Below are 25,629 nucleotides of genomic sequence, written 5' to 3'. Positions count from 1 at the left end.
GATATTTCAAGAATAAAAGCCATCAGAGGAGAAAATGAACAAATGTTTCCATGAATACCTAAAAACAAACACAGAAACACAAGAAACATGAACAAGAAAGGCAGTATCACTTCCCTAGAAGAAGCAGAATGAATACTTCAATATTAGAATGTAATGGTTGCCTTGTGGGGTGGTAGGTAAATAGGCCTCCTGCACACCAGCATCCCATTTGAGCACTAGTTCAAGTCTCAAAGCACCATTTCCAATCCAGCTCCTTGGTAATGTACTTGGGACACTGTGCCAACTTCCTCCATTCATGGAGAAAGCAGAGGTATTCCCAAGGTGCTACCCATCAGTGGTCCACCTGGCCAGCTTGAGTCTAGGTGCCTGTGATGGAGAGAGGGGAGAGGAATACCTCACAGTCCCTGGGTGGGCACCTCATCCCTGCCAAACCTCCCAGCTAATCTCTAAGTCAGTGGGCACCATGGATTTATCTCTCTTGTGTTCCCCTAGTTGCATGTACTATGTGAACCATGGTAGCCTGTACCTGCATTATTAAGATGTCAGTTCTCTGATGGGTCACCCAATATCCTTGTTGGAGAATAAGAAAAAAGAAATGTACTCTTTCATGACAGGGTTGGGTAAAAACCTTGCCCCCTGCCAGCACTACAAGCCAGACTCAGATTCACTATGGTATGCAATGATCCACCTCAGTTAATATCACCTGTGACGTGGGCTGCTGCAGTCTCTTCTCACCTCACTTCGACGAATGGGATTTCCTCCAGCCCCTGGCCACAGAACGTTTTCCCAGTTCCCTCCTCCTGCCTCTCACCCCTCCCTCGCATAATGCGTTACTCTGCTTTCCTTCTCTTATATTTCTAAGCTCAACATCAGCACATGGTTTCCCCATTCAGCCATATTGGAGTCTTAATAATTAATACTCAACTTTAATAACATGTCTTCCCATCCCAAAGCGAAGTTTCTTCCCCCAGCAACCTCACTACTGGATTTGCCCAGGTGAAATGAAACCTAAGTGTACACCGAACCAAGACATGCATATGACAATGGGTTTGTTCATGATTGCCAAACCAGAAACAACCCCCAAACTCCTCAACCTGTGAGGAGATAGGCGAACTGTGCTGTAGCAGTAAAATGGAATGCTGTTTGGCAATAAAAAGGAACAGATTACTGAGATACATAGCAGCATGGATGAATATTGTGCATTTCACTAAGGCAAAGAGGCCCCATTGAAAAGGCTACACAAGGCATGAATCCAGTTGCATGATATTTTGGAAGAGGCACAATTAGAGGGACAGAAAAAGAATCTTGTGATGTTCTGGGGTTTGGAGGAGGAGCAATATCATTCAGGATGATAGGATATCATTCATCATGACAGGATTTTGAAAAGTGATGCAGTTGTTCTGTGTCTTCACAGTGGCTGTGACTGCATAACTCTATTGAAACTCAGAGTTGCCCAATAATGAGAGTAAATACTGTTGTATGTGAATTATACCTTAACTTAAAAATTGAAGTGCTCAAGGAAGATGACCACTTTTCAGGAAGATTCTCTGAGGGATTTGTTTCAGTCTCATCTGTTGTCTTTCCCATGATTTCAGGATCAAATGTTCAGTTTGCCAAAAGGGCACTTGCATGATTTCCTAAGACTGTCACTGCGCTACCTGTTGTTAAGAGACTCGGAAATGAGAGTCATAATCCAGGGAGAGAGACAAAGAAACAGGCGACAGGCAGGCTCCTGTCAACAATGGTGGCATTAACTAAGTGCTGCATAATCACAGCGTGGATGAGAGTGTGGTTTCCTATGACACCTTGCAAAGCTCTCTCACAAGTATTCACGCAGGGCATCCACACAGCACCTCTCTGCCACAAAAGAGCTGCAAGTGTTGTCACCCCTGCTTTAATAGGAGAGGCAGGTGCTAGGAATTCTCATCCTGCTCGTGTTCTTGCACTCCCTTGGCACTCTTCATAGGCTGCTTTAAATGGCATGGTCATTTGGTTTGATACAGTCACTTTTTGGGTTTTGAAAATATGTGATATATTTGTCTTATGGATAAGGAAACTGGGGTTCTGGGAATTTTCCAAGATCACTTGCCTGCTAGATATTGGAGCCAAGAATTCAGAACTCAGATGTTCTGATTTCAAGCCTGCTTCTCTTCCTACAATCCTATATGTTGGTTATGTGAGTTTTAAAAATAAGGTTTCTCTATTTGAAAATCAGAGTTTCAGAGAGAGGGAGAAGAGAAAAGAAGGGAAGAGGAGAGGAGAGGAGACTTTGCATTACCTGGTTCACTCCCCAAATGGCCACAGTGGCTAGAGCTGAGCCAATCTGAAGTCAGGTTTCTGGAGCCTCTTCTGGGTCTCCCATGTGAATGCAGAGGACCAAGGACTTGGACCATCCTCATCTGATTTTCCCAGAGCTTTAATAGGGAGCTGGATTGGAAGTGGAGCAGCTGGGATATGAACCAGTGCCCACATGGTACACCAGTATCTCAGATGGTGCCTTCACCCATTGGGCCACAACACTGGAAGCAGTTATGTGACTTTTATGCAAAATGTAGTTCCGTTAGTGGAATTTTGCTATGCATCTACACATCTTTAATGTATTAGTGAACAGAGTTTTAATTGGCTTCTATTATGAGAACCAGAATATTACAAATAAAGACTGCTTTTCTTACTGTCATCTTTCTTAGTAACTTCAGGGAACTTGGAATGTAGTGTGTAAATTGTGTGTTTCTTTTGGCTTCTTGTGTTTTCATAGTTTCTGAATATGAGAAGTGTGTATGTGTGTGTGTGGTGTGTGTGTGTACACATGTGTGTTGGAAGCTGTGACTTCCAGAGCAAAGAGTTCATCAACATAAGCCTGAGAGTGAGTTTTCAACAAACACTAAAATGTCTACATCAAACGGAGTATTTTCTTTAAGTTAGTTTCTTTGAGGGAATATTCAATTCAATTGCTTTTAGTTGTGACTCATTTTTATGCAAATAGCAATGCCAGCTTCCTCCTTAGTTTTATCTCTGAAAGCCCTTTTTGTTTTCTTGGTCGTCTCTGAGCAGGGATGAACCTTCTCTTCCCCGTGTCTTCAGCATCTAGCTCAGAATCCAACTGTCATAAGCACTCAGGCCATGTTTGTTGAGTGTGCCTGAACCAAGACCCAACTATTAAGACACTCAACCATAATTAGGGAGCCCTTCCTTGCGCCGTCATATTTTCTTCAGAATCTCTGTTGACGCTTGTATCCACTAATTCATCTTCTCTGTTGTCCTCAGCAACAGCTTAAAGGGAATCAAAGACACCTTAAAGGAAAGCAGTAATGTGTGAATGAAACTAAGAATGAACACCAAAGGAGAATGAATGGAGTTGTTTTTCCTCTTGATGTATGACTTAATTAAGAAGAATTTAAGCAGATCTTGTTACAACTTCATTATAAATAGGTTTGAGGCCAGGAATTCAGTATCATTGTTAAAGTTTTCTGTATTGAAGTACTAGGTTTAAGGCCTGGTTCCAGTTTTTCGCTAATGCTCACTCTGGGATGCATTGGAAGATGGCTCAAGTGGTCTGATTTGTGCTACCCAAGTGGGGGTCCTGGGTTGAATAATGGCTTCTGATTTTAGCTTGGTCCAGTCCTAGTTCCTGTGGATATTTGGAGAGTGAGAGAGTAAGCTGGTGGATATGATTTCTCTCTGTCTCTCAAATAAAATAAACCTTTACAAATAGGTTTCTATGTTCCAGTTTATTCAGGAAGATCACCACCTGTAGTTATGTTCTCATTGTGTGACAGAAAGTGTGGTTTAGAGTCTAGAGACATGATTCTCTTACTAGGTTATGAAAACCCGAGTACACCTAGTTGACTCATTGACATCATCTGTAAATCACAGGGCTGCTTACTAACAGATTCCAGCACGCACCCTCAGATCCACCACTTAGGAAGCATCTCCATGCCATGCTTGAACATGCATGAGAATTATCTTCTCCTCAGGTCCCCGTAGGCTCCTTCCCAAGATGATCCTCACTCCCAAACTGACACGTGATCCTGAACTCTTTTGGTGTGTGTCTGTGGTATCTGCATCTCATAAGCCTGTGCGTCACTGGGGTCAGTGATCCCGTGACTTCTGTCTTCCAGGTGTGCCTGGCATCAAGGACTACACATTGTGGACACACAAAGGACTTCTAAAAGTGTCTTTCAGGTTCTTAGCTTACAGTACAAGCTTTCAAAGGCTAGATGGCACTGTTGCTAGAGCCAAATCAGGTGTTCTGTGAAATATCTGAGAAGCGAAAAGGAAACAGAGCAGGGGGCTCTGAGACATTCCCTTGCTGGGTTTGATTCAGACTCATTGCTGAAATGTGGGTGGGCTCCTACCTGCTTGGCACAGAGTGCTTGGCCATGTTCTTAGCACCTTCACACATATGGCTTCATGCTGACCGACCTGTGGACCACTCAGGAGAGCTGTATTAGATGTGATTTTGTGGAACTACAACTCAGAAAAAACAAGTGCCTAAACTGAAATTACACAGCAGTTAATCAGCAGCGTTTCTGGGCATTCACACCTGTTGGCATCTTACGCTGTTGAATGTTAGGGTGTTCTGGGGTGCACACATTGTGACAGTCTTGTGGCTGACTCAGGAATGTGATTTGGGTGGACTAGGCCAAGGTTAGGGATTAAAAGGTATGGTTCTCAGCCAAAATGGTTGAATGCATCAGTTTGACCTGTGACTTGAATTGACCGAGTTTGTGGCAAAGGTGGAGCATCAGCATCACAATTTTGGGAGAAACAAATGATACCACATTCTGACTGTTTGATGAATTAATTTGTACAACTATTAGGATCCAGGATCAGATACTGCTGTTTATAGGATGCTGTCCTATGTTTTGGCTGTGTCTGTGATTCATGCATTGCTTTACCATATGCATGTGTTTCTCCTTAAAAGAAGAAAATATAAAAACAAGTGACCTATGTAGGAGTCAGGGCAGCTGTCACTACTGGAGGAGAGGCTTCAATGGTTCTATAGAGTAAAAAATGATTAGTGATTCACAAATTCATGCACAAATTGTTATTTGGGTCTCCTGATTGTCTCCTCTCTCGTCTCTCCCCAGGATGATGAAGATAAGCTGACTTGGAAAGATCGCTTCCCAGGTTACTTGATGAACTTTGCCTCCATATTGTTTATGGTAATTATCGTGAGGAACCACCAGTTTAAGGCTGTGTATGTAGACCCAGTTATTTGAGTGCTATGACTGCTTTATCCTGTTGTGGGACATCTTATTGTGGGAAAAAAATGGTGGCCAATAAAGATGAAGCCACAGGGAGAGGCAGGTCTCAGAGGCAGGCACGAAAGTGGCTTGGGCATTAGTCCCTGGAAAACATTAATCCAGGTAAAACAGTAGCAGAACTGAGCTATGGGGTGGATGTCTCTAACGTTTCATGAAAGAGAACAGAGCTGGAAGCTGTAAGATAGGTGGTAGGGGTTTGAAGGTCTGGGTCTTTAGTTTCTCTCTAGAGAAACCACATGGTTTGGTAGAATCTTTTGATAAGAGGCAGAGATCTCGGCAGTATCAGGGAAAGCTCAAGCAGGAATGTATGATTGAGATTTGGGCCAGGTTGTTAAAACGGGAGCAGGTCATCCTTAGGAGCCAGGATGGGTAAATCAGCAGTAAGTGAAGCTGGATGGCCTGGGACAACCTGAGAAGAACTTCGGAGGACAGACACATCTGTACCTCTTAGTGGGGCAGCAGGGGGAGGGAGAAGACACAGATTTCTTGTGGTATTTTAGTATTCAAACTGGAAGTTCAGTTTTAGATTAAAACTTCACAGCTGAGAGCATTTATTTCAGAAGTTTTTAGAATCTATTTTCATTTTATTTATAAGGCATAGAGAGATCTGGTATCCACAAGTTGATTCTCCAAATGGCGACAAAAACCAGGTCAAAGTCAGGAGTGAGGAAGTCGGTTTGCATTGCCCATACAGATCACAGGGACTGTGATACTCAGACTCCCCGAGATGTGCGTTAGAAGGAAGATACATCTGAGTGACAGTGGCTGGAACTCAAAGGAGGCAGTTTGACCTGGGAAACAGACATCTCCCAACACCTTCCCCAGTTCAGTGCATTTCTACACAAGACTCTATACCTGCTTAGATGGCAGAGGAATGATGTTTTCTGAGGATCAGGACTGGAATCAGTTTTTCTGGGCCTGTTGGCCAAAAGACCCTGTGACCCCGACCATAGGATTCTGTTGTTCGTTGCATTCCTCCCCTCCTGAGTAGTCGTGTCCTGCTCTTAGAGATTGAGCATGTGCAGGAAGCATGGCTACAGTCTATCCCAGCTTCACATCTTGCACATACTAAGCCTCTGCACAGCTCACCAGTCTCAATTAGTTGTTTGCTGGTTACTTCACAAGTGCAAAGTGCATAGAACTTAGCCAAGAAGGTGGTGAGTTGCAATGTGTGAAGCTGGAATGATGTGAGGCTTAATTTAGCACTTCAAAGCCTCCCACAGAATGCATATTGTTGTCCAAGAGTTTATTTCATTCATTCATTCAGGAAATATTTAATGAGGGCTGCTATGTGTTTGACACTATTCTTAGGCTCTGGGGGATATAGTAGAGAACAAAACAAAATAATCTCTCACTTCCAGAGTCTGTAAGGAAAATAAATCTTTCTCTTCAAGGATGGTGGGGACTTTTAGGGTATCTCTAACATTTCATTTCACTGAAATTAGCAACAGAATTGGAGAAATATGTTTTTCATCTTCTTAAAGCCTTGAATGGCTGATGGAACAGTAAGTAATATTTGGTGAAAATCAAAAGGAAAATGGGAACCCAGGAAACAAGTGAATGGGCAAAAATACTGGTTTATCGCTACGGTTATCTTCTCCTCTAGGCAAATTTAGGCTTTGGTTTGAGATTTTTAGGAGAACTGGAGCACTTAAATCATGAACAACTATTGGCTGAAAGTGGGGATTCTAATCGTTAAGTTACAACTCCAAAAGGGCTACACTTCTCAGAACAAAGATGAAACAGAGCAGAACCCCTCCGCTCAACACCCACTTGATTCCCACATAGGGCACTACAGGAAAAAAAAAAAAAGAGGATGGTTCCAAATAGAACAAAGGAAAACAGATATAAAATCCTGTCCCTGCAAAGCATCTGTGGGCAATTGCACTGTGTATTTATAGCCTAGATCATCTCATGTGGGAACCAGGAAACTCAGCCTATGAACTTGGTCCAGGACTAGTGGTGCTCACTGGTACCTGGCAGACTCAGATGTGGTTACAAGTAAGCTCCTGTGATGTAACTATGGGAGATATTAATTAGATCAGTTAAACAAGACAGAAGACCAAGGCTCTGAGCCATGCAGGAGTCCCTTGGTGTAAACAGGGACAAGGCTGAACTTCTCAATAAATGCATCTGGGCCTGTTGGATGCCCTTGTGCAAAAACAAAAACAACAACAACAAATAGCGCCTAGTTCTGTGCACTACTCAAGAACATGCTTCTAGGTGTTTTCAAAACTCAAGGATGAGAGGTGAAATGAGAGGGCTTAAATGTATATAGAAAAGTAAGTATGATCTTAGGGGAGACAAGAATATTTTTTTCAACCCAAAATTCAACTTCAGAGTTTATCAATGCCAAGAAAGGAGAATTTCTTAAACAAGTTACAACAAGCATAATATAATTAAAGGTTAAGAAAGTGAGACCGGTGCTGTGGCATAGTGAGTTAAACTGCTATTTGCGAGCCCCACATCCCATATGGAGTACTGATTCAGGGATTCAGGTCCCAACTGTTCTTCCCATCCAGCCCTCTGCTAATGTGCCTGAGAAAGTAATGGAGGATGGCCCAGATATTTGGGCTTCCACCACTTGTGTAGGAGACCCAGATGGATCTCCTGGTCCTAGTAGCCATTTGAGGAGTGAACCAGTGTCACCCTGCCTTTCAAATAAATAAATACAAGCTTTAAAAACTTGAAAAACATGACTTTTGAAATGAAGGATTTAAGTTCATAAAAATACAATGAGAGGCATCATCAGAGTAAGAGACTATTTACAATAACTAATTCACAAAAATTGATCAAAATACATAAATAATTATGTGTCGCTGGAAAAAGACATACAATCTAATAAAAATAGAAAATGAAAGTAGGTATTTCACAATAGAGGAAATAAAATCATAAAAAGGCATTTCATCTTTTTAATAGTGGTAGAAGTTTTACTTTAAGCTATACTGAAATATCAACCACACTCAACACCACTCCTGGGTCTATACCCTGGAGAAAGTTACATGTGGCAAAGTACATGTCCAGGAATGTGTCCAGCAGACAGACAAGGGACACAGACCTAGGGAGGTCTAGGACTGCCTGGGTTTGGTCCTGCCTAGTCCCTTCTCTTTCAATGCAGCTTGCTACTAATGCACACCCTGGGATACAGTAGATGATGACTCCTGTTTCCCTGGGTTGAGTTCCCAGCTCCTAACCTTGACTTGACCCAGCCCATTCTTGCAGAAATTTGGGGTGTGAATTGCTGAAGGATGCCAGCCTGCCAGACCAGGCAGGGATGCTTCTCACTGCGAATGAGAGCAATGAATTGCCCTAGATATACTTCACCTGTCCCATTGTGTTGGAGGCCAGCATGGTGACTACTGATTGCTTGCTGTTTTTGGGACATCATGAAGCTAACAAAACCTAAGCAAACTATTATAAATAGGGTTTGCTGTGCTGGAGACACAAGACTATTTGTGGCTGATCCCTGCATTCTTTGATCGCTTCTATGATTCAGGTGTCTTGGGTGGTATACAAGAAAAGGCTGTGGCATGAGCCAATCCCTTCACTTTTCCACACTTGTTTCTCATATTCAAAATGGTCCATGGGGCTGGGAAATCCAGTTTTTTTGGTAGCTTGAAAACTGAATGTTGAAGTGCTAGTCAGGCTAGAGGAGAGGTTCTGAACCCGAGTTGTGTAGGGGGAATAGAAAGTCAAGGCCAGAGAAGGTAAAGTGGCCAAGAGCTATTGGAGGATTGGGGAGGGGTAGGAGGGAGGGATGCAGATGGGGTGAGCAGGAAGAGGGGGAGGCAAGAGTGTGTTCTGAGTGATGAGAGCTCTACTTTTATCCTGGAGTAGGAAGGTTGCTAAAATGCAGATTACAAGTCTGGCACTGTGTTTGAGATTTCTAACATGTTCCCAGGGGGTGCAGCACATCCATGGAGTGGCCAGGAAGGGTGTTCTCATGCAGGGTAGCAGCCTGGGTCCTCCCACGGCACCGTGGAGCCCATCTGCTTCCCACTTTTTCCTCCATGCTCCTCCCCCAAGACCCTAAAGGAAAGGATGGTTTTATCATTGTGTTCCTCCCAACCCTACGCCAAACACTTTCACCCTCCTTCCCTACTCTCTCTCTCTCCCTCTCCTCTGTCTCTCTTCTCTCTTTGTCTTTCTCTTCTTCTATGCCCCATCCCTGGTGTTTACTGCAAAAATGATTTTGGGGAGAAAGAATCTCACACCCCATTTTCCAGGCCCTCACTGTCTGGCAGTGACAATCCCAGAGGGGGAAGTGACAATATCTCCGTTGTTGAAGCAGGGTGACGTCATGTGCAGGTTTTCCCACTTACACGGAAGTTGTCCCGGCTGAGTCCTAGAGGCTGGTGTTTTAGCTCCACCAGTCTCAGCAGCAAAGGGGCCTCCTGCTGTGTGTGTTTCCCATCTGATCTCTCTTGTGTGTGCGTACACACACACACACACACACACACACACACACACACACACACACACACACACACACACACACACACACACACACACACACACACACACACACACACACACACACACACACACACACACACACACACACACACACACACACACACACACACGGCCCTGAGAACTCCATGCATTCCTATCCCAGGGCTTCTTTAACACACTGTAGCTCCCAAAGCAGTGCGAACATTTGTAAAGCATGCCTTGAGAAACAGCTGAGTCTGCCCCATCGCCCTGGCACCCCTTCACCCAACACCTGCAACCTATTCTCAGCCCAGCAGCCTATCACTCACACAGCCAGTCCTTTTCCCTCTCCCTTCCCCTACCTTCCCTTCCTTGTTCTGCCCTCCTCTCCCCTCTGGGATGTGTTTAGCCTTTTGGGTCACCTCTTTCCTCACCCCCAATTTTCCATAGCCCTCCATAACCAGCTCCTCTGTCCCTTGTCCCCTCTCTGCTAAAGTAAATGCGACCTGCAGAGGATCTTTAGGAAGACCTCCCTCGTCTGAAGCAAAACAGAATTTGCTCAGAGCAGTGCCTGCCCCAGCGGCTGCCCCTCTGCCCTGACAGTACTTCTCGGAGAGCTGGCTGCTCATCAAGTCCCAGTGCTTAGTAAAGATGGTCCCTCCTTGGTTGTGAAAGGCAGCAGGGGGCTTAGGAAAAGGGCAGGGCTTTTGGATCCATCTAGGTCTAGGTGGATGAAGAGGTCAGGGAAACTGCAGGAAGTGTTGTCTGACCAAAGGAGAAGTCTGAACCTTCCTTTTTCGTTTAGCTGGGAGGAAATCTAAGTGGTAATGTGTTCGTTTGGAGAGTCTGCAAAGCTGCCTCCTAATTTGCCTGCCTCTCTCTCTCTCTCTCTCGCTCGCTCTCGCTCTCGCTCTCTCTCTCGCTCTCTCTTGCATTTGAACAACCTGCCTGTCCGCACCTGGCTTCCTGCTTCCTCTCATGGGGGGACAGTTGCAGTCACCAGCTCTCATGATTCTCATCAAGAATCCATCTTATTTCTATGGAAGTCTTCCTAATGCAAGAAAGCAGACCCCAAGTGATGTGTACCCTTCATGGTCCAAGATTTCCACCCTCATTTGTGTGTATGTGTGTGTTATAGATCCTTTGAAATACGATAAAGACAGTGTCTCTTGGTAAACATGCCTAACTAGGAATTCTGCCCAAGAGTTTGGGAGGTTTATATTCCCCTTGCTGCACATGAAAGGATTCTAGATTGAATTTGCCAGTAGCAGTAGCCAGCTGTGCATTCTGCACACTGTAGGTGCTCAGTAATTGCCTGCTGATGTATGTCTCTCCTCGTTTTCCCTACACAGATTGCCCTGACATTCTCCATTGTCTTTGGGGTGATTGTGTATCGGATCACAACTGCAGCTGCCCTGTCTCTCAACAAGGCCACCCGTTCCAATGTGCGAGTGACGGTGACGGCAACGGCAGTCATCATCAACCTTGTGGTCATCCTCATCCTCGATGAAATCTATGGTGCTGTGGCCAAGTGGCTCACCAAAATTGGTACAATGTCGCTGAACTTTGTTTGTTTTCCAACACAGTATGTTCAGTATGTGCAAGGTATTTGGTGGTAATGATTCAAAATTAAGATGTGGGACAGGAAGAGCATTCTTGGGGGACCATGCACTTTTCATTGGAAGAATGAGGAGGTACGATGATTATGTGCTTTTATGGCCAATGCTGAGGATTCCCCTGCAGGCAGAAAATCTTCCTGTGAAGTTCTTGGCCAGTCCATAGCCCTTAGATCCTTGTAGATTGCCTCCTGTGACAGGCAACTTACTCTCCCCTAAGCATTTAATTCATGGGATCTATTCTTTGCAGCCTGATGTAGAAGCCGAGAAGATTCAAGCCTTCTTGCTCAAGCATATAAAGTTTTAGCTCTCCCCATTTTCCCAGCACATTCACAAAGCCAACAAAAGCCCTTGATACTTCTCTAGCCCAGAAAATCCACACATTCCCCATGCCCTGAGCAGACCTCAAAGAAACATATCAGACTTCCCAAGCTTCAAGTTAGTGAGAAAAACGCAGTGGTCTTCACATGCAAACATGTCATTTGAGCCACAGCCTGCTGTTGGCTGCACTGCACATGGTGGGGTTTGTGCCTGTCAGATGGGGGAAGGGTGAGAGGGGTTGCCTGTGCTCATTTGTATTTATTCTGGGTGACCAGGGCTGCACCCATTCCCCATTTGAATCTGGAGAATTTTCCCGCTTAGAGTCCAAGGACCTGGAATCCCAGCCTCCTGTTGACCTGATAAGAAAGTTGATTAATGAGATGATATCGTCCATTCGTTGACTATTAGAAGATAGACGCTTGGGAAGTTAACTGCCTCGTTAAGACTGACTGCCCATGAGGATCAGAGAAGTCCAGAAAGTTACTCTGATGGTGTCTTTCCCTAGGTTGGTGTCTAGTCTTAGTCTTTTTGGCTTCTGGGAAAAGTTTAGACGACAGAGTGGTAGTGGTTCTGCTTTCTTTAGCCTTGGAGGTATTATCTGTGTTCTCTCATAAGCGTCTTGTAAAAATACAAGAGAGACTTTCAGTCCCATGTATTTAGTGATGCACGTCTCAGCATTCCGTGGAGCACTCAGGAGGTGCATCCCATTTTCCTGCAGGCTCAGGGGAGGTTTGGAGGCAAAGGCATCTACTGGGGGAGCTCAGAGACAAGTAGCAGTGATCCAGGTAAGTGGGGAGGGAAAGATGATTCCTGACAGAATGAGGAAAGTGAACCATGTGGTCTGCAAGGGAGCGACCAGAGCTTGTAGTATCAGGCAAGGAACACAGAGAAGTTGATAGGGAGAATTTCACTGAGTCTAAATGGCCAGGGAAGCTCAGCACGTGGGAGAAAGAAAGCATGATTCTTGTCCAGGAGGATGAGGAGCTCAGAGCAGTGGCTTCCCTAGGATCCATGGCCATGTCATGCTTGAGCCTCAAAGAATCATCCAGTTGATAGCACCGACCTTCTGGCCTGATTACCAAACAGCCTATAAATCAGACAAAGGTGGAGTGGACAGAGAGCCCATAGCTAAGCTTCAGATTGGAAACAGGCTATATTTGGAGGAAGTAACTTAATTGGAGAGACAAATGGACTTTCTGTCACTGGATTCCTGGTGGATTTATCCTTTCAATGTTGCATAAAAGGTGGACAAGGCAACCTAAGGAAGAGAACACAGGTGGACACCTGCCTCCTGCAGGTCCTCTGCTAGCAAAGTAAACGAGGAATGTGTCATCTTCTGGATAGACAGAGGATACTTTCCCTTCTCTCACTGGAAAGCAGGAAGGAGGAAAGTAGGGGCGAGAAACCAGGGAGTTGCAATCTGCCACACTGCTGTGGTAGTGGAGAAAGAAGTCTCCTACTCTCTCACTGAGGACTGTTTGCTGAGTGTGACATGCTGGGAGCTGTGTGTCTACAGAATTACTCAGGCAGGAGTGCAGGTGCAGGGCAGTAAGGAGAGGCAGGAAACTCTAAAACAAAGGAGGTTGTGGCCAGGAATAGGAAAGAGAGAAGCAGAAAATCAATAAGGACGTGGAAATATCTTCCTGCAGTCTGTGTGTCACTCGCAGCTCCAGGGAGTGGCAATGATAGCTGATGGAGTGGTCAGTTTTCCCAAAACTCACAAGTCTTCAGTGAGTATTTTTTGTGGGCAAGATTGGGCACCCAATCAACAAGAGGGGCCAAAAACCCACTTTCCACTTATGGAAGCCATAGACACTCTTCTAACACCATGTTCCTCTCACCCAAACATCCAGTCTCTTCCAGTACTCCATAAGAAAATCTGTGCTCCAGAAGAGAGTTGAAATTCTAACAAGTGCATTTTGTTCTTTGGATAGCATTGTGTGTATTTACCTTACAACGTTATTTTAGCCAATCCATATTAATAATAACTCTTGGTGACCAGAAAGGGGTGTATTATGGTTTCATTTTGCTAAGTTTCAAATTCAGATTCTATTTCTGATAGGCCAGTTCCCTTGTATTGTGTAGAAGTGTCTCACAGCCTGCACTGAAGTGATGTGTTGGGTCTCTCCACTCAGGAACCCAGACAGGAATCTCCCTGGGTTCTTGCTTCCATCCATCAAGCTGGGGTCCCAGAGAACCTTAGAGAGACGCTGTTGCTTAATGGGAGAGTGGGGGAATCAAGTGTGAAGAATCTTCAGGTTCTAGACCTGGCTCATCTTCCCTCCCATTCCTCAACTATGTGGCCCTGGGGAATTTTCTGGACCAGATGCTTGGTGACCCTTTCTTTTTCATTTTCCTGTACCATCTATTGGGCCTCAAATAGTTTCACAGACAGACAGCTGTGCCTCTGTCTTCAGCCTCTGGGTCTGGTCTTAGAAATCCTCACCCAGTCCTCCTTTCCCAAGTGTTGGGTTTGAAGGTACCACCCCCATGGAGCTATCTCAGGAAACTTTCATCTGCCTTTAGTTCAGATACTGACTATCATGAGAGGTTCTCAATGAGAACCTTATTCCCATTGTTATCCTCTATCCCAACAAACCCACTCATCTTACAGTTACCCCAGATTGCCATATGGATTCCCATCGCTGTGCCTGGATCATGTTGCTGGGACAAATGGAATGACCCCCGAAAGGCCTCCCTGCCTTTCCCATGCCTCCCATGGCCACCTCTTCTGTGAAGCCTCTTCTGGATACTTGACGCTTAGTGAGACTCCCTACCTAAGCCATCAAAAGTGTACACACACACACACACACACACACACACACACACACACACACTGGGCTCCTTTAGCATAAATTCTTCATCACATGCTCACCCATTAGCTGTTTATTGAGTGTCTACTTTGGGCCAGGCGCAGTGATGGGACTGCAGCAGTAAGTCAAAAAGAAGGTCTCACTCTTATTATTTTTACCTTATAGTAAGTGAAAGACAGAAACCAAGAACTTGTAAAAGAAAAATGTGAGGTGAAATAAAGTGGTCTGAAACTGTGCATTTTGGATCACATGGTTATAAAAGAATTACTGAGGTGGCCACAGGAAGTCCTAAATGACAGGAAGGCAAAAGGCTGCCAGGTGGGAATGAACTTGACATGATGAACTTGGAGTGGATAATACCACCCATGGAATGGGAAGTCTGCCAGGCTCAGGGGCTTCCTTTGTCCTTCTCACGCTGTATTTAATGCTCATCTGGCCCCCTGCCCCACATCTCCCAAGGGTTGAGGAGGCCGTGACTTTATGCTTTGCGTGCCAGGTGCAAACATCTGGTGTAAGCAATTCTTGCAAGATTCCAATACTTCCTGCCAGGCTGGGTGATGCAAGAGCCACTTCCTGGGAGCATCCTTCAGCAGGTTTCCTCATTAGGTCCATGGAGCTCCATGTGTGTCATAAATATTTATGACAAATGATATAATCTATTAAATACCTTGAGTGTGATCAGCCTGACAATGGTGAAAAAATAAACAATCATTGTCTCCTTGGCTGCATAATGGCTCAGGTACACAATACACTAGCATATGAAGGAGCAGAGATGGTGCTAAAGCCCACAATGATAGGACTGGGGTTTCTAGAGAAAAAGAAGCTTTGGAACCTTGTCTGTGAGGGACACAGTGTGGAACTAGTCATCTGTTGGCTAGTCATCTGTAGGAAGGTGAATATTTCAGTCAGTGGAAGACGAGATCGGCCTTGGTCCCCAATGTTCTGTTCACCCTGGAGGGGTTACTAGCGATGGTCATGAAGAATACATTTGGGTCCAGTGGGAACAAAGACACACAAACAGAACACAACTCAAACATGGTGAGGGTCTAGGGTTGGAGGCAGGGGGACCAAACTGACTATCCTGTAGCATTCTTTTTGGAACCAGGAGTATACTGGGGTGTTGAGGCTGAGGTCTTCTGAGTTCCTGAAGACCACAGGTTTTTGTTACAGTTGACACAGGTATGAGTCAGGCGTGGCCTTGAAGAGGGTCCAGTTCCTACTGTAGCTGTGGAAAATTTTGTAGTTTTGAAGGAGGCAGGGCTGGCAGCAGGTGCCTGGGTTGAAATCATCCAAGGGCCATCAACTCACCTTTATAGGCATCTTTGGCTCTGGATAGCCTTCCCAATCTTTTTTTTTTCCCCTTCCTTTCAACTGTATGGGTGCTGGGTTCTCAGCAGAGCTGCACGATTCATCCTCCCTCATCAGTTACAGCTACACTGCGGCTGTAAGCCACACTGACAACAGGGCTGGGCTAATTGCTGCAGAGTGTTGAATGAGATCAAATTCTGTTTGATCTTTTTTGGAAGCTTTTTATAAAGCTTCCAAACACAACGTGGGACCAGTGTTTGGCTAGCCTATGTTCCCTGATTTGCTTCCAATACTTGGTTTCTTCTGATCTTTACAATGCATGTTCTGGGATAGCGTTATTTTCAGAATTAAAATGCCAAGAGTTAGAAAGATAAGTTTTAATTTCTGGGGATTCTTAGACTGAAAGACCTTCTGACCAAAAACTCTTGTGTCCTTTTTTTGTTGTTGTTGTTGTTTTGCTTTTGTATAGTATGGAACCTGGAAGACCAGAAATTGGTCTTTGGAAGATCATCCAGCTCAACCTTGATGTTGATGCCTTGACTTTCCTTTGGGTTATTTTCCTCAGGCTTGAGAATGGATTGGAGTGAGAGGGTCTCCCTTCCTCCCTGCTGGGGGCCTGATTTCTACACCAGTGTGTGCATTTTTGAGATGACTCTGTGGTGCCATGTGAATGACTGCTCTTCCTAACAGAGCTGTCTCCTCAGTCCTACATTTGCCCTGGGTAGAAAACCATCGTGAGGAAATGATGCCATACAAATGAGGACTCCACACCAATTGCCTTTGCAGTACCCAGTACACAGTGGGTGTCTGGTATGGGATGCTCATGATTGAGGTACAGCAGAATACCCACTCTCAGTGTTATTCTGTCTCTCTCACTCTCGCTTGTCCAGTCTCTCCTTAGCTTTCCCAGTCCTTTCCAAAGTTCCCCTTGGCCTTAAAAGGTGATGTATCTGGGGTACTTTTGCCCTAGACCAGACTATGAGCCAGCACTGTAGGTCTCATGTCCTTTTTGTCTAGAGTTGGGGAGCTATCTTCCCTGTTCCAAAAGAGGTTCCTGTGCTAGGAGACCCTCTAGGACTCCAGAAGAATGCCAACAACCCCATCTGCAATCTCTGACTCAGGTGCTGTCAGCTCCCTTAGGCAATGTATAGCTGCCTGATGACACAGCTAGCTGGCAGTTCCTGGGCTGATCCCTCCCTTCCCTTCCCACATAGCACAAACAAGGTCACCACATGACCTGTAGGCTCTCCTAGTCCCTGCACCCACACCCTCTCATGCAGGGAAGACCAGATGGGTTGGCCCTCAGAAAGTCTTGTGTTTTTAAAAGCTCCATTTGTGCTGGGGAATAGGCAGGGAGAGTAGGCACTTTGCATGGGGACCCATTGCATAGCGGTAGCTAAGGTTCTGGCTCTCCTGTGGTTCTGCCTGGAGCAGCACCAGGACCAGCACTTACTGAAAGGTACATATGGGTGTCTCCTCATTTTGTCACCCACTGACTGGGCTGCAGAGAAGCTGCTTTTCCAAGCCATGGCAGGTGTTCCCATGTGGTTGAAATGGAACTCCGGGCTGGGACTCTGATTCTTTTGCTGGCTCCCTGGGATCAACTGGGGCTTTCATCCTAATTATTTACCAAGGCAGTTTGCAATGGGGTCATTTGCACTCATAGTTTTTCACAGTACAACAGAGGCTCCACAATCAAAAGGAAGGCAGAGGGAGGTGGAAAATGATTGTGCCCTGGAGCCCAGTATGGTTGTCCTTGTGGACTGCAAGGGCGCTGACCTCTCTAAGAATCTGCTCCCGGGGCTGAACCTCAAAATACCCTCCGTTCCACCCAGGGGGTGCTCTAGGGGACAGAGATGTGGCTGGGATTTCACGGGCACATGAGTGATGGAGATACACTGCCTGCCCACCTACTCACATATTCTCCATTTGACTGTCCTTTATGAGTGTCCAGTGATGAGATTTTTTAAAGTATATGCAGGGCAGATGTTAAGCAGTTAAGACCCTTCTTGGGACTTCTGCCTCCCATAAGAGTACCTGGGCTCAAATTATAGTTTAACTTCCAATTCCAGCTTCCTGGCAGTGCATACTGTGGGAGGTAACAGACATCTCCAGTACTTGGGGTTCCTGATGGGAAAAGTGGATTGAGTTCTGGGCTCCTGGCTTTGGCCTGGCACAGTCCTGGATGTTGCAGGCATTTGGGGAGTGAGTCAAAGCCTTGCAAATAAATGAAAATAAATGAGTAGATAATTTACTTGGAGTTGGATGAAGTACAGGGCTAGACAGCTTTCTCCTGCAGCTCAGGCTGCGAGTACTCCAGAGGGCTGTGTCTTGCCAGGAGTCACTGCCCTGTGGCCCGAAACACAGCCATCCCTTTTCGAACTGTAGATGTCGTCTCACCCTGGGTGGGTCCTGGGAATCCTGCTGTTTTTCCAGCCCTGTGTTTCTGGCAGGTGAGGCTACCCGTGTTGCCTGTTGTGAAGGATCCAACATTCAGCCTGGGTGTTCCAGGCATTGGCATCCTCCCCCTCCACTGCCCCCAAGCTCTATTTCCTTTCCTAAGAGCTGTTCATGGAGGGCCCCTACTTCTGGAAGCCTCAGCCATCGCACACACCAGGGCCATTGAGCATTTCTGAGTTGGGGTCACCTGACTGATTTAGTGGCCTATCAAGTACATTTGGATTGTTTATTGGAAATGCCCGTTATTTATGGTATTCTGTGGCCATAAAAGTCCAGGCCTATGCTGCCTTTTGGAATAAAACTAATAAAGAATGGCCCTGCTCATGATTTAGTGACAGACAGCGTAAAGGAAGGGAGCACTCCCTGCCAGTTGGAGCTGAGAGCTTTGCAAGAACTTGGAGGCAGCCCCTGCAAGGACTGGGCAATCAGCAGACAGCCTGATCCCAGTGGCTTAGAAGAGGGAATTGAGGACAAGCTGCCCTGTGCCGCCGCCTCATCCCCCAGGACACCTCTACGGGGTAGGCTTTCCCAGTGTTCAGACCCCCAAACTTGATTACTTATTTGTCAGATGAAATCAGTTTTAATTTTGTAAGCCCCTGAATATGTAATAGGAAAGGGTGCTGTTAAGTCATTACTGAATTGGATGCCTCTGCATAACTGGACAGAAGCTCAAAGTCCTGGTTTTTGTTTGTTTTGTTTTGCTTTAGATGAACTGATTGAGAAGTTTTACTTTCTTCTTTCCCCTCCCTGCTTGCTCTCCCTGCTTGCCTCCTCTTCCCTTCCCTTCCTCCCTCCCTCTTTCCCCGTGTTCTCCTTCCTCTTCTCTTGCTCCTCCTTCTTCTCCGTGTCTGTTTCTCTCTTTCTCCTCGGTCTCTTTCACTGACAACCCAGCTAGGACAGGGACGTCTGGGCAGTTTCCTCCTGCCTCTGCGTCCATCTTGAAGAGAGATTCAGGCTGCAGCTCATCCACTAAGAGCAAGTCTGGGCTACTTCCAAGCAGCCTTTACTAAGGATTGTACAGAAGAGTAAAATTGAGCAGACCCCACATCAGCCGACTCCCTCTCTGCCCTGTCACGTTTCTTCTTTGGTCAGGCTGCCTGCTTTCCCTCTCTGCCCTTCCTCACCCATCACACGTTTCTGGGTCCTGCACCTGACTCCTACATCCCCTCCCTGACGTCTCCTTGGCTGCTCTGCTCTTGAATCTTTGCACCTGCTATCCTGCTCAACCTGGAGTCTTTCTTTGGAATGTGATAAGGGACTTTTTAAATTTTTACTCATCCAAATAGCTTTTTTTTTTCTTGCCATCCACTCATTCATGTTATCGGTTCAGTACATGTGCAAAGCAGAGTACATCTGGCTGCAGCTGTGTTCTGCCTGGATGTGTGTCTGTAATTTTGCTCACTCTATGTGGTGAGAGTGGGGCAGGGTATGGTAGGGCCAGGACTGCAGGAGGACTCAGCTATGAGAGCCTACATCTGAAAGTGACCTCTGAAATCAATGGCAGGCATTTCCACATGAACCTCAGAATGCTTTTCTATTGCAAGGAATGCAAGAGCCGGGCTGAAGACGGCATGTGGAGTTGTCAGCTCAGTGAGGCCCTGGCGTGTATTAGCCAGGTGGAGAGGCTCCAGCCTCTTGAGCAGGACAGGAAGGGAAAAGGCCATAAAAGGGTGGGAAATGTCTTGTCTGTGAGCTGTACAAGGACCACGAATTTGTTCTGCATCTGTCAAAGTAACCGCAGGTAGAACTTGAAATTCGATAAATCTATAGCAGGTGCTTTTTTTTTTAAGTTTTCTATGGCCTGCAAAAGATGTTGTTAATCTCCAAATGGCCCTTGGCAGCAGAAGGAATCCTTATCCTTGGCGGGAGGTTAAAGATCTATCTGGTGTTTGCTAACACTTGTAAGCTAAAGAAGAAATCCTGGCACAGGCAGTGTTCATCGTAAGTGGTTAAGTGTACATTATGATCGTCTGGCAAAGTAGCAAGTAGTTATCCGGGTCTTTGGTCTCATGGCCTGGCTCATTCAGGCTCCTTAGGAAGGGGAAAACCACAAACCTCCTCCCGCCAAAGGCTATTACCTTAGGCTTTCCTAGCTTCACCGTACAGAATTACAGTGGTGTCTCCAACTTCTCTAGCAAGCAGTGCTATTTGTTGCAGTAGTGCCCTGGGGTATTTGATCTTTCCCCCCAGAAATTCCTGCCCAAGATTGCAAATCCCAGGGAGCTCACCCCTGCCTAACCACGAGCCTAGATTGGAGTTCTGGTTCCAGCTCCTAATGCAAGCTTCCTACTGATGCAAACCTTGAAAGACAGTAGTGAAGGCTCAAGGGACTAGATCCCTGACACCTGCTCAACACATGCAACTTCCATTCCTGCCGATTGGCTTTGGCTCTGGCCCCTTCTGAGGCCGCTGTGAGCATCTGGACAAGGAACCAGCAGATCGGGACTCTGTTTCTTTCTGCCTCTCAAATAATGTTTTTTAAATAGAAAAATACCTACATGCTTGTTTATCAGATCTATTTTTAAATAGTTAATAGGAGTAAGCATGTGACACAGCAGTTTTGACAGCCCTTGGAGCACTCACATCCCGTATCAGATTGCCTGTGTTTGAGACCCAGCTATACCATTTCATGCTAATTCACTTGCTGGGACTAGTAGGTGGTGGCTCAAGTCCTTGAGTCCTGGCTACCCATGGGGGACACCTGGGTTGTATACCTAGCTCTCAGCCTAGATTATCCCTGGCTGTTGCAGGCATTGAAGTAGTGAACCAGTGAATTGAAGGTGTCTCTGTCATTTTCTCTTTCAAATAAAATAGGAAGAATAAGATTTATTTTTGAAAAGCCTTTTTAATTGGACTGACAACAGTCTTTCCTAAAAATTGCTTTGCCACATTCAAAGAAGTTCAGCAAAGTGACACTGCACACTATACAGCATAGTAATACACTCTAGTTCTTGGTCTCATTGGTTTCTCCTAGGAGCTGACCCCTCAATACTGGATCTTAGAGCTCTTCCAGCTTCATCTGCAGATGCCACAGATATATCAGAGGCTCCCAAGGGTCAGAAGAAGCCAAGATGGTTCATTCTTTCCCCAGAGGATGCTCTTTACTTCTGTAGTTGTACAGTACATGAACGGCAATAGTGGGTACATCAGGAAGATGGCTGCCCGTGGCATTGATGGCTCACACCTGAGCTATTCTCTGGTGCTGACAGTGAATTGAGGGCTCACTTCTCTCCTAGGAGACGGTATGCCAACAGGGGAAGAGGAACCCCTGCAGTGGACAGTGTCCCGAAGGCTGCCCACAGAGACCTTGCTCCATGAAGCTCCTTGCAGGAGGGCTGAAACCCCATTCATGCGATTGTGGTGTCTGGCACACAGCCAAGACTCAGTGAATGAGAACTGAAGGGAGCTGAATATTCCTTACATGCACTATATTAGAGTGAAATAGAAAAGGCGAGAGAGGTAGCAGAGAACATGAGATGCGATTATTAATGTGTCAACATTCTGGCGTTAAAGTGCATTGCAGTAAAAGCTGTTTTAAATAGGCTGACTTGGAGTCTCCCCAGGGGTCCTACAGAGTTGTCTTTGGAGCTGCCCACATGCCTGGAACCTCTGAGTATGCCCATGGGATTTCTTCTCAGTGTCTCTGAGGAAACTTGCAGGGTTGTCAACTGACTCCCCTGCTGGGGCCACAGCACCCCGACATTGTGATCTGTGTGTTTGAGACAATGGGCTCAGGTTGTATTTGGTTCACTAGCTTTATCTGGTGAGCCTCCATGAAGTATGTAAACTTGAGTTGTCTGTATGAGTCTGAGTTGTTGCTGTCTGCCCTGAGGATGGCAGGATGGATGCTTTCTTGATAAAAATGAGAAAACGAATAAGACGAGCAGTAACATAGCAGCTTCTCAACTCTAGTAGCTAATGAGCCTTTTAAGCCCTTCATTCAAGTCAAATCCTATGAAGGTGGAAGTTAATACAGAGAAGCAAGATTTCCTCTTGATAAAATTAGATAAACAAGAGTTCCTTGAGAAAACAATCAGGGCATTGGCAGGAAGCTCTGCCTGTCCAGGCCCCTCTTGGAGGTGCAAAGAGGAAGGAAATGGACAGAGAAGGTGATGATCCCACTGCGCACGTTTATCATCGAGCCTCTTGTCACCTGAAAAGCCACAACCTCCAGGATGAGCCCTGCTTCTAAGACGCCAGACAGATGGGTCTCTCAACGTCCGGGCTGCTGGCTTGTGTCAAAGCCAAACCCCCCGAAGGGGTAAAGAATCTCCCCTCAGTCTCACATGAGTCTCTGTTTTCTTGCAGAGGTTCCAAAAACAGAACAGACCTTTGAAGAGCGTTTGATCCTCAAGGCCTTCTTGCTGAAGTTTGTCAACGCTTACTCCCCCATCTTCTATGTGGCCTTTTTCAAGGGGAGGTGAGTAAATGACGCCACTCCGGCGAGGTCCTATGCTGTCAGGACATTTCTAGCTGGCTGCTCTTAAAACAGTGTTGTGTTAGCATCTCTGACCCTGATAATCAAGGCAAGTCCACAGAGATTGGCTTGCTTCTGCATCCTACAAGGAGGGGCTTGGAAGGATGTGTGTCTCGTGTCCTTCGGGGTGACACAGGTGGAGATTTCATGCCTAGCCAGAGGCTCTTAGGTCTTACATTGCAATGCCAATGCCAACTTCCTGGGGTAATACAGACTTTCCAGTTTGGGGTACAATCCTTATAAGAACTGCATTCACTTCAGACATGAGCCACATGCTCTCGGATTTCCAGAAAACTCTCTATTCTGATGTCCAGGATATAAATTCCAGAGATCCTGCCATTCCTTCAAGTTCAGTAACTCACTACAAATATTTGGGAATGTGCTTTCCTTAGAATTTTATTATAGAAAAGAGATACAAATTCAGATCAGTAAGGGGGGCATACACATAGGTGAGATGTGGAGGGTCTTAACCAAAAAGTATCTGTGTCCTTAGGATCTGTTCCTTTTCCAATACACAAAGGTGTGTCACCAGTCACCCTAGCTTCAGTGTGGGGGTTTCACTGGGATCTCATTAAGGCAAAACTGATTGCATTATGTGCCCTGTAATTGCACTCAGTCTCTCTGGAGAACAAGGAACAGAGAGTCCTCTGCTGAATTTTCTTCTCCAATAAAATACAGGGGGCATGAAACAGATTCTGTCTAGCCCTTTGATGATTTTTCAGTAAGAAGCCAAGAGATTTTCTTCTCTGATCCCAGGAATTTTGTTTGCTCGCTGACTCAGTCTCATTCTTAATTTTCAGAAACCTGAATCCCCAACTAATAAGCTGCAGTCGGAACTCCATTTTTGGCTCTAGTTGAAGGAACATGGTACACAAATGATAGCCTTAGAGATAAGCCCAACTTCTCCATGTGGGCTCAGAAGTTACTGCAACACATACACACACACATCAGCCACACCAAGCCTCAACCGTGCCCTGCTCAACCCTTGTCTCCTGGCATTTGCCAAGAAGTGAAGTCCAGGTGTCAGAAGTGTTTGCTTACCAACAACAAGGAAGGAACTTGTGTCCCTAAGTTATTTAATGCCTCCCTGGCCTGTGTTTTCAAGGAGGCCCTTGGATAGTGTGTGTTCCACACAGTGAGTGTGTCCTAAAGCAGGCTGGGTCTATTCTGTCTTTCCCTCACTCTTCCCCCACTTTTGATTTCAGGTTTGTGGGCAGGCCTGGAAGCTACGTCTATGTGTTCGATGGTTACCGCATGGAAGAGGCAAGTACATTCAAGGGTGCTTCCTGCCCCGGTCCCTGCCCCATCACAGCTTGGCTTAATGTATGCCTTTGCTTCTCTGAGCTCCACTGGCCTGACCTCTCTCCATTCCCCACTGTCTGCAGTGTGCCCCGGGAGGCTGCCTCATGGAGCTCTGCATTCAACTCAGCATCATCATGTTGGGGAAGCAGCTGATCCAGAACAACATCTTTGAGATTGGAGTCCCGTATGTAATGGCTTCTTGCCACCTGTTCTGGTTACCAGGGCAGACTTCACTGGGATTTCATGGCCTCTTCCCTTCTCACAGTCCTTGGTTTCCCGCTGGAAAATTTGCTGATCTGGTGTGTGATGGGTGGGGCTCAGAAAGAGTTACTGCTCATTGACTACACATAACTAGGATGCTGAGGAGCTCATGATCAGTTGCCTTAGACCTTACAAAAGTATAATATTATTGATGGCATTTGTTCTCCCAGTGAGTATGCTTGAGATATGTAGCAGGGTGAGTTTATGGGTATGAAAGCTTGAAATGTACTGAAATCATTTACTAAATCTCCAAGCAGGAACTGTGTAGTGTGGGGCCTTAGGAAGTGGAGGGGGAAGCGTTGGTGAAACACACAGGTGGACTGTTGTTAGGTCTGGATTTTCTCTCCCTTCCCCGGGTGTTTTATGAAAGTGTGTCAGAAGGGTTTCTTTTAAGAGAATTTGCACTGAACTAATCATGAAAATCAACACAGACCACAGGTGATGCAGATAAAAAAGAAGATGAGATGAGCCTAACTCACATTCCGAATTTTTTGGAAAGACTTATTTATTTCAAAGTTAGCCAGAGGGCCTGGTGCAGTAGCCTAGTGGCTAAAGTCCTTGCCAGAATTATGTGCCAGAATTCCATATGGATGTGGGTTCAAGTCCAGCTGCTCTACTTCCCATCCAGCTCCTTGTTTGTCTGGAAAATCAGTAGAAGATGGGATGTGCATGTTGAAAAATCTGTGGACATCTGCCCCACCACTTAGCCCATTGTCTTTTGGTCCAGAGACTCTTTCATAATAATAAGAGCAGAAAGATGTCTGGTCATTCTGTTGGCATGTTTGTCCACACACCAACTCCATCAGGTGCAGGACAGCTGGAAAGAACAGCCGTGATTGCCTGCCTTGAGCACCCAGTTACCTTGTTGATGTCTGCAGTGTGCTTAACAGTCGGTGTGTTTGAACATGTACCACGGCGGAATTGATGCCGATTGCTCAGCAACTCCTGAAGACATGGGCAGCACACTCTGCCGGCTTCGCTGTTCTCGTCTCTTGACTGCAAGATGTTTATTCAGCCCTGAAGCCTTGCAGATCAAGCTTTGCATCCACCTCTTCTCTGTCGAGTGAAGCTGGTCTCTGATGATTCCAAATAGGGGTCACATCTCCTTCAGAAAATGCTTCCATCTTCTTTTCAGTTCTTGGCTGAAGACAGACAGACACAACCCAACAGGGAGTTAAACTCAGGGATGTCAAGTCAGCTTTCTTGCACAGTGTCATCACGCTCTTCCGGCTCCCAAATTCCTTACTGTATTTTGAATTTGAACACATGAACTCATTTTATGATTATTGCTTCAATAATCACTGTGATGATCATGTTTGGCTCCCTCCTTAAGACCCACTCTTAATAAATTGGACCTTTGCCTTCCGGAA

General features: G+C 45.8%; 1 protein-coding gene across 2 annotated transcripts in view; it reads left to right on the top strand.

Moving 5' to 3' along the window:
• ANO2 (anoctamin 2) overlaps positions 1-25,629 on the top strand; it is a 246,767-nt gene that overhangs the window by 186,686 nt on the left and 34,452 nt on the right. For both annotated transcript variants that reach the window (XM_040979008.1, XM_040979007.1), the window contains 5 exons: positions 5,091-5,165; positions 11,054-11,249; positions 22,528-22,639; positions 23,902-23,959; positions 24,082-24,182. In XM_040979008.1, coding sequence (XP_040834942.1) covers positions 5,091-5,165; positions 11,054-11,249; positions 22,528-22,639; positions 23,902-23,959; positions 24,082-24,182 — 542 coding nt within the window. The remainder of the gene's footprint in view (positions 1-5,090; positions 5,166-11,053; positions 11,250-22,527; positions 22,640-23,901; positions 23,960-24,081; positions 24,183-25,629) is intronic.

Source organism: Ochotona curzoniae, unplaced genomic scaffold, assembly GCF_017591425.1.
Source record: "Ochotona curzoniae isolate NIBS_2020 unplaced genomic scaffold, NIBS_Ocur_1.0 contig_2927, whole genome shotgun sequence".
Lineage (NCBI taxonomy): Eukaryota > Metazoa > Chordata > Mammalia > Lagomorpha > Ochotonidae > Ochotona > Ochotona curzoniae.
This window is presented reverse-complemented; position numbering and strand designations above follow the sequence as displayed.